The following is a 9,602-nucleotide window of genomic DNA, read 5'->3' on the forward strand; positions in this document are numbered from 1 at the left end:
TAAAAAGACAACTCGTAAAAAGACAACTCGTAAAAAGACAACTCGTAAAAAACACGTTGTTTGAATACGTTACTGCCTAGAACACATAGATTTGAACCCGTGTCGAGTGGGATAGCAATCGTGTGCCCAACCACTCGACCATATCGTCTCCCCCAAACTGGCCTACCTCCTGTAAGTTTAAACTCGGTTCAAGCTAAATTCTCTGCCCCTAAGCCTGTGGCGACATGTGATCGTTCGCTTCACTGCGCGCGAGGTACGCGTCGCTGGTTTTTTTTCTAATGGCTAGCAGAGGAGAATTATATATATAGATTATATAGCGGTCTAAAATGCTCAATAAAATGTTTTCATTGATCAATTTAGTAATAATAACAATTGAATATTCAATGGTCATCCAAAAGAAAGCTTCTCTGAAAATTTCAGCGCGCTAGCTAACTGGGAAGTGCCAGAAATTTCGATCGCAAGATTTGATTGGAAAGACAAACAAACAAACAAAGACACAGAGAAAGCAAGTTAAAGAAAACGTGGGAAAAACAAACAACCGAATTAGAGTTCATCCGTTTCTGTGACTTCGACATATAAAGGTATAGTATGGTCATTTCGATACCCAGATAGATTTAGTTTTTTTTTCTAATTTGCCAGTAACTTGTAAACCTAACATACTTGGAGATGTTTATCATCCTAAAAAATAAACTAATTCTATCTTACAACTACTAAAACTGTTTTCATTGTTTCTTTATATTGTGCCTTTAGTCCACGCTACGAGCGTACTTAGACCTGTGTGTAAAATAAATTAATAAACAACTGTTAAAAAAAATAAAACAACAGAGACATAAAGATGAGAATTTTTTTTTTAATTTACAAGAGGTTACAATAAGTTTAAAAAAAAACAATTCATTAAATTAATCACGGAGAGTCACAAGACAGTTACCTACAAATAAAAGGGAAACAATCAATGTTTTTTTTTAATTTTCACATTCAGCTTAAAATAATAAAATGTTTGGATTGAATACCAAGTCAATATATTATACATAGAAGAGAAATAAATATCAAATACCTTTACGATAATGCGAAAATCTCCATTTATCAATACGTTAGAGTAAGCAAACCTTTGCTTGATCTGGTAACACAATAATATAATATCTGATTTGTTGAAATGATATTTGAAGCGTGGACAATTAGAGTATTAGCATTATTGGCCACAGAATTAGACTCTACAAAACGAGTACTACTAAAGTTTCGAAAAAAAAAAAAGTCTGACCGACGCTATCAATATCTAAATTGACCTTTCCCCGCTCGGATGCTCCAAAATTGATTGGTCTATTAAAGCTATTTAGATCGTTTTCTTATGAAATTAGTTGTCTCATTTAATTACAGTCAGTTCAGGGTTATCTAATGAACGTTTATTTCAGTATTTCTGAATCAGTTTTCGTATAATACTCCTGTAGATTATAATAGAAGAAAAAAACAGCATTGCACTACCTGCAATAACATAAAGCGAATACCATTAGTTCAAATTAGAAAATTAAAAACTAATCTATGAAACAATTAATGGCATTTTCCTCTAACTAAAAATTCTCCAATGTAGTAAAATAACATCAACAATTATAATCAATTTATCGGGGTATTACTTTAATTTTAATTGTAAAATTTAAAAATAATTCACCGAGGAATGTTTGGCGTTATTCAATTAGAAGTTACAAAATTCCGACGATTTTTTATTTCTAAAAGTTTTTGATACGCTGGGGGTAGAGTATAGAGTATCGGGTTGACGGCTGAGTTAAGCGGCAAGACAACCACAGCCAGCCAGCCGTAGGTGTCGGGGCTGAAGCTGTACCCCACTGCCGACAGTAAAAAAATTCCGACGATTTTTTATTTCTAAAAGTTTTTGATACGCTGGGGGTAGAGTATAGAGTATCGGGTTGACGGCTGAGTTAAGCGGCAAGACAACCACAGCCAGCCAGCCGTAGGTGTCGGGGCTGAAGCTGTACCCCACTGCCGACAGTAGCCCCACCGTGCAGATGGGAACCCAGCACAGGACATTGGACACGACAACCAGAGACAGGTTTTTGGCCACCGTGATCTCGCGTTTTTTCTGGACACACGAGATGATTTGAGAACTCGAGGACACGGAAATAAATTTAAAGATCAGAACTTGCCCCACAATCACCAGCAGCATGATGATGAAGTTGACGACGATGTAGATGGTTAGGGAAAAGATCCATCCGGAATTGTGAGTCGGGTTGACGTGAAGACCCAGGCACAAGGCGTTGGACGAGTAGACCTGCCAGTCTGGGAACAGAACAGGGACTAGAGCGATGAAGACAGCCAACGCCCAGACTAGGCTAACGACGGTCACTCGGGTGCTCTCTCGGACGTTCGGTTGGTGGAGCGGATCTTTGAACACGAAAACCCGATCTAACGTGATGAGAAACACAAAGGCTGTCGAAGCCTCGCAGGAGAGAGTAGCAAGAAAACCTGCAGCTTTACAAAGCGAACTACCCCTCCACATAGAATCATACAGAACGTATTTCTCACGATAAAACACGTCAGTTCCTGCGATCAGTGTAAGATAGATGCTCATGATAAAATCTGAGAACCCAAGATTAGTTACATACAACCGAAAACCTTGTGTTTGAATATTTTTTTCATAGAAAACTCTGTATCCAACTACAACAGCATTTCCAGCAAAACCTACCAACGCCACCAACCAAATCAGCGTACGCTTCACAACATAACCCAGTAGATTCTCACACGATGAAATGACGTCACTTGGCGCTTTGCACGTGTAAACGGGAATTCCCGACCCACGGAACTTTTCGCAGCACAATTTATAGCTGTCTCCAAAGATATTTTTCTTCACTTGTATTCTTCTAAGAGATTCTGATGTCAGCATATTAAAAGCTAATTTCGTTTTTCGCAAATCCAATATTTCAAAAGAGATAATCCCTTGTTTAAACCAGCTTGTTCCATTAATATAAGTATGGGATACGTTAAGGTGTTTTATGAACACATAATTTGATGCAACAAACCTAATCGATGTGAGTTTTGTGCAAGACAAATCGATTGTCTCTAGATTTGGGTGTATATTGATTTGAAATATCAGCGACTCAACGATGGTGTGGGATAAATTTAGAAAACGTAAATTGGTTAAATACTGAGAAAAATGTTTAAAATTATCGAACGAAATATTATTATAACTCAGGTCGATGTAGTATACAGTAGATAAACTATCAGTTAGCGCAAACATCAAATTGGTGATAAAATTGTTGGTTAGACTGCAGTTAGCTAAACGGATTTCTAAAAGGTTTATAAAATTTAGCTGCGGTGGAATATACGCGGGGGTTAGATTTAGATTTGCCTCATCCAGAACTTTTGTTTTTGTATCAAGTGCCGTGAACAAATTCGTGACGTCAACGGCGCTGACGTTGGTCACGTGGACAACATTGAGCTGACAGGTAAATCCCGCGGGACAATCCGTGAGACACAACAACTCATCGTCGCCGTCTGGACATTGTCGTATACCGTCACACACTTGTATCGCATCAATATACCTCGCGTCGTACTCCTCACGACATATAATCACACGTTCTGTGAATATATCATACACATCTATCCCAGTTTCATCGTCGGCATGTGGGCAGTCGGCGATTCGATCGTAAATACTGTACACTGGGATACAATACGCGCGAAAACATTTATACATTCCTTCTGGACATTGAAAAGTTTCACACCCGTCTAAGTGGGATAAATCCTGGCAACCGAAAGAAATAATGGATATTTGACCTTTGAGATGGATACATCTAGGCGCTATCCATTTCCCTCCCAAATATCCAGGTGAAAGACTTGTACTGTTACATAGTGTGACTGGTTTACTCGTGTCGTTCTTAAAAAAACAGTCGCTGTCGTTGCACGTGTAGCTCACACGAAACTTGCCCTCGTGAGTTTTCAGGTGAAAAAAATTAGCCGTGTCGATGACGTCATGGAACCACCGAGTGGGGAGGCAGGCACCGTCCAGTGTGAGAACCTCCCAGCATTCCCAGCAGACTTCCTCGTCAGAGTTGTCCAGGCAGTCTTGGGTGCCGTCACAGAGCTGGTCGTTTGGGATACACGCCACTCCACTGTCGGCCACCCCACTGTCGGCCATTACACTGTCGGCCATCAGCCTGAAAGTTTTACAGTAAAATCGACTTTCACAATCGACACCTGAGTGGGTACATATTAATTCGTCTTCACTGTTGGCACAATCTTTAATTCCATCGCACACGTATGTATAGGGTAGTCGGTCGTTGGAGTCTGCTGTAGTTAGGTGATGTTTGCAGGCGAAGTAGCTCTTGTTTTCGGAGGGGATGTAGCTACGAACGTAATTTTTTAAGGATCTGATACCAAAATTAAATTACAAAATAAACTGTAAGAAAACGAAACAGTAAAATTGCATGATACTAATTGAAATGTCACTAATTTAAGTGTTTCATATAGATAATAGTAGAAGATATTTTGTAAGGATTGTGTTTTGTCTTTGTGGTGTATTTTGTTTAGACTATACCATGTCTTTGTGGTGTATTTTGTTTAGACTATACTTTGTCTTTGTGATATCTTCTCGTGATGTCTTTGGGATATTTTGTCAAGTATGAGACAGTATGTGCTAGGATGACGTTTTACAGTTACAATATATATATATATATATATATATATATATATATATATATGTATATATATATATATATATATATATATATATATATATATATATATATATATATATATATATATATATATATATATATATATATATATATACATGTATATATATATATATATATATATATATATATATATATATATATATATATATATATATATATATGACATTCAAAATATACTCACTTTAAATACATTTGGTAAAAATAATCGGTGGAGAAATGGTAGACGCCATCATACAAGGTCCCGCTTAAATCAACCTCACATAGGATAACATTTGTATTAGCCTCCTGTCTGGGAACCTGTACCCAAGACACTTCATATTCCTCCCCCACCCCCAGCCTCTGGAGCTGCAGCCCCAGGCAGTCCTGTGTGCTGTTTACCTCAGGCCCGCGGCTGTTGAAGCTGTAGGGCTGTTTGTTATACCACGTAAACTGCGTGAGACCATTCTCACATATCCCGACATGAACAAACAAACTGGTGTAATTTGTAAAATAACGGTTCAAATTCTCAGACAACGACTGTTTATACAGTTGAAATTTCACGTTTGTTGATATTTCCAATAATTTAGAGTGCAGACTGTAACAGTGCTCAAAAGCGGTGTCATGACTTTCAAGTTTTCCTGACATTTCTATCTTGTAGCAAGAAATCAGTTCGTCTTTCAGACTTACAACCACACCCCACCCCCGCGCACACCTCTGGCATAAGCGCATAGATAATGAATTGCTGTTTGAGAAATCATCTGTTACATAAAATGATGTTCCGGTCTGGTCCATTATCTCCACTAAGGTTATGATATACAGGAGAAAATATTCCCCGTAAGAAGGAAGAAATGTTTCATGTGGAATCTTAGCCCTGGTGAGAAATATCACAATGTTTGTTTTGTTAAGAGAAACATTTTTATTTGCCTGAAAGAATTTGATTGAGTAGTTTCCCATAGCGTATACGTCTTTTACATACGTATCATTCCGCAACGGAAGCTGGTCAATTTTTAAAAGTAGTTCGAATCCAGAGTTGTAATCATTAAAGTCAATTAAGTTCACGATGTCCCCGTCTAGTTGATGAGTGACTAGAGCCGTTTTGGTCTTTAGGGTGGTGTTGTGTAGTGAAGGCTGGAAGATTTGAACAAAGTTTTTGATCCGTTCTTTGTCGACCTGTGTGCGAACGTCCGTGTGGATCAACATGCGGATGTCGCGAGTTGGACAATCTTGAAGGGGGAATTTCGCGCCTGTCAGAACTTCTGGAAAATAGTTTTAGAAAAAAATCTTCTGAGAGAGTTTGAGATAATTTAGTATTTTGTTTGGGGAAGTTTTGTATGATACAAATTGCTTCTGGTGCTCTTTGTCTTGAGGTATTTTGTCGTGAAATATATTGTTTAGATATATACTTCGTCCTGGTATATTTTGTCCAGAGATATTTTGTGTAGAGATATATTTTGTCCTGTGATATATATATATATATATATATATATATATATATATATATATATATATATATATATATATATATATATATATATATATATATATGGTTCCATGACAAATGATCTCAGGACAAATGATCTCAGACAAAATATCTCAGACAAAATATCTCACGGACAAATGATCTCAGGTCAAAAGATACCAGGACAAAATATATTAGGACAAATGATACCATGGACAAATGATCTCAGACAAAATATCTCAGACAAAATATCTCACACCAAAATGTTGAAAATATGTAGAATGATTTTAGTTGATTTGAACTTTTTTTATTGACTGACAATATGGTTTTGTTTACTTTTTTTACGCATAATAATTTTAAATAAAATGAATTAATCAAACTTAACAAACCATCAAAAGATTTATTAAAATTAATCTTTGTAATCGTATTTGATTTGAACAAATAAAAATTAAAACAAACTTACTCCCTTAGCCTAAAAGGTAAGATAAATGTTAATGTATAAAACAAATAAAGTAACGGTAGTTACACAACATTACTGTTCAAAACACGCGAAATATTTTTCAAAAATGTGAATGGTCTTCAGGTTTGTAACTTAAAATTGTTTTTATTACATCATAAACCCAAACATAACGTGTACGTTTCTTTGCTGACGGTACATCGCTATGATCACACCTCTCTAATACTATGTGATCATCTATTGTGTGAGCTCTTGCTCGACATGTTCTAACTTCACATTTCCAAATATATTTACCCTGCTGCTCCACTTCTTTTATAAACATAAATTCACCAGAAACCTTATGTCCGAAAATTTTTCTGCTAGGTAACTAATGAGGCCATAGCTGAGTAATCACCACTAATACTGCTTTGTTTGCATGCACACTACGAGAAACTTAGCTTCGCGATGACCGCTGCTTGTTTAAATAAGCATTTGTCACCTGATCACTAAGGTGTGACCGACGCATAGCTGTTGACTTTAGATGTTAGTTGTATTGTCATGGAGGGCGGATGTCTTTCCCTTAAGGCATGTCTCTGCCGTCAAAGCGGGCGGCCACCTTGATACGAAGGTGTGTCTTTATTGTTATTTAATTCCCTTTGATCTAGTTTCGTCCACCTGACATGGTTGGATTGTCTCATGTTTGGCAAGCCCACCTATGCTATCTATCGAAAAATTTCTTTAATCTTCGCATACTATATTAGTAATCCTAATTTTAAAATGTTTAGTGGAATATGACACATTTTTACGGCAAAAACGTCTTACAATTATCATATAGGCATATAAACAATATTAAACAGAGTAAACAAGACCATATGACAGTCAATAAAAAATAATGTTCAGTAAACTAAAATCACCCTGTACACTATTAAAATTTAGGTGTGAGATATTTTGTCTGAGATATTTTGTCTGAGATCATTTGTCCATGGTATCATTTGTCTTGATATATTTTGTCCTGGTATCTTTTGTCCGTGAGATCATTTGTCCTTGAGATCATTTGTCCTTGAGATCATTTGTCCTTGAGATCATTTGTCCTGAGATCATTTGTCCGTGAGATATTTTGTCTGAGATATTTTGTCTGAGATCATTTGTCCTGAGATCATTTGTCCTGTCACCATATATATATATATATATATATATATATATATATATATATATATATATATATATATATATATATATATATATTGTGTTGTTTATGTATTCTGCCATGGAACCAGCAATCTGTACATAAAATATTTACTTTTGAATTTCCTTAGACAGTTATATTTTTACATTCATTGAACTGATTTGTGATAGATTTCGATTACCACCAATTAGAAAATGGAACGTATTTAAATTAAAGAAACATGAAATTAGTTTTTAAAAAAACAGTGGAGGGAGGGCTAGATGTCTTCCTAATCCCATGTGAGAATCATTGAAATCTGTGCTGGAAGTATAATACTACCTTAAGAGAGAAACATTATCGATACATAAAGCAAGATATTTACTTTAATAGCGTTTGTATAAAAGACATTGTGAATGTGTGTGTATTGTCTGTTGAATACAAATATATTGAGACTGGATAGATCCACCGTGCCCTGTTTAAATAAAGCGCACATTCTGATAGAGAATTTGTAAAAAATAAAAGACAAGTTTTTACAATTGATCTGTTAAAGCTACAGACACATTTTCCAGCGGAATCCAATTTAAATCGTCTCAAATGTAACGCGGTATTTTATGAATATAGCTTACTAGTATAACTATTTTATAACTTTACAAAATGTTACAGGTTAACAATTTTGTATTCTGAATTTAGAAAATGTGACAACTCAAAATGTGACTGTGCGATTATTTGTCGCAGAGAATTATGTTTTAAATAAAAATTCACAACGAAATAATGTCTTTGTTCGTATCATTGATTGCTTTTTCATTAACTATATCAACAAACAATTATTATAAATAATTTTTATAATTTTTACAATGCATTATTGTCACAACCAAATTGCTACACTTAACATAAATATGATATTACATTATTTTCATTAAAACAACGTAAAATTTTATGTGGTTTTTGAAACATCCCATTAGAAGATTTCAAATATTTAAACCACCCATCACAAGTTTACGAGAAACCACAATTGACAAAAATTAATGTAATCTTACATTTTATAGTTTTAATATTAGCAATAAGAATGTCAGTTAATTAGATAACTTTTATCAACACATTATGTTTAAATTAATTTGTGCTCCGCAATTATTTTGTTTAATCACCGTCAACTCGCTAACTATAAACTAATTAATCTTCAATTAATGAATAGGGACGGTCGAGTGGTAGAGCTCTCGATGGGTAACCCGAAAAAATGAAGTTGGGATCTGGGCCTCGTGTCTGTTATTGCCTAAACACTGTTTGTTTTTCTTTAAGTTGTGTGTTTTATGTTGTTTTTATCCTATTTGTAATGTGTTTATTGTTATCTTTTATCTTATGTGTTTTGTGTTTAATGTTATCTTTTAACTTATGTTATTTGTTTAATGTTATATTTTATCATATCTGATGCTATTTAAGTCCCACTAAAGCCCTTTTGATCGTAGCTGGGTAAAGATAGTTCTTGCCTTACTCGAACATCTCTTTGATATCAGCAGTAGTTCCATCATGTTGGAAGATAGATCTAGTACTGCATAGAACCTCGTGAATTGTAGTTAACTGAATTCACAGCACATCCTAACATCCTTACTGTCTCCTGCTTCTGTTTCTGGCTATGGAAGTAGAAAGTGATCTGCATTGATGAGCAATAGCTAGAAAATAAAGAGTTACAAGGTGTTCGATTGAATAATGCTTGGTTTTTAAGTTTTCTATTTAGTGTAATCTTTATCCTATTTCTCTTCTGTTTATTCAACTTTATTGCTGTCAAATATCATATTTGTTTTCTATTTTATGCTATCTGATATCATATTTGTTTCTATTTTATGCTGTCTAATATATTTGTTT

At 35.1% G+C, this 9,602-nt stretch overlaps 1 protein-coding gene across 1 annotated transcript; it reads right to left on the reverse strand.

Moving 5' to 3' along the window:
* Nucleotides 1–1,777: 1,777 nt before the first annotated feature.
* On the reverse strand, nt 1,778–4,144 carry LOC131935502 (G-protein coupled receptor GRL101-like). Its single transcript, XM_059291906.1, has 2 exons — nt 3,799–4,144; nt 1,778–2,589 (listed from the first exon to the last, which is right to left on the reverse strand). The coding sequence occupies exons 1-2, from the start codon at nt 4,142–4,144 to the stop codon at nt 1,778–1,780; spliced, it is 1,158 nt and encodes a 385-aa protein (XP_059147889.1).
* Nucleotides 4,145–9,602: the final 5,458 nt, after the last annotated feature.

The sequence above is a fragment of the Physella acuta genome, unplaced genomic scaffold, assembly GCF_028476545.2.
Source record: "Physella acuta isolate Inbredline_101_S28 unplaced genomic scaffold, ASM2847654v3 ptg000013l, whole genome shotgun sequence".
Lineage (NCBI taxonomy): Eukaryota > Metazoa > Mollusca > Gastropoda > Physidae > Physella > Physella acuta.

What these genes read in the sequence shown, in the direction of transcription:
- LOC131935502 (XM_059291906.1), bottom strand. Translation starts at nt 4,144, where the DNA reads ATGGCCGACAGTGGGGTGGCCGACAGTGGAGTGGCGTGTATCCCAAAC. An exon ending in GAAATGGATAGCGCCTAGAT is followed by an intron (nt 2,590 to 3,798) that starts GTATCCATCTCA and finishes TTGGGTTCTCAG; the next exon opens with ATTTTATCATGAGCATCTAT.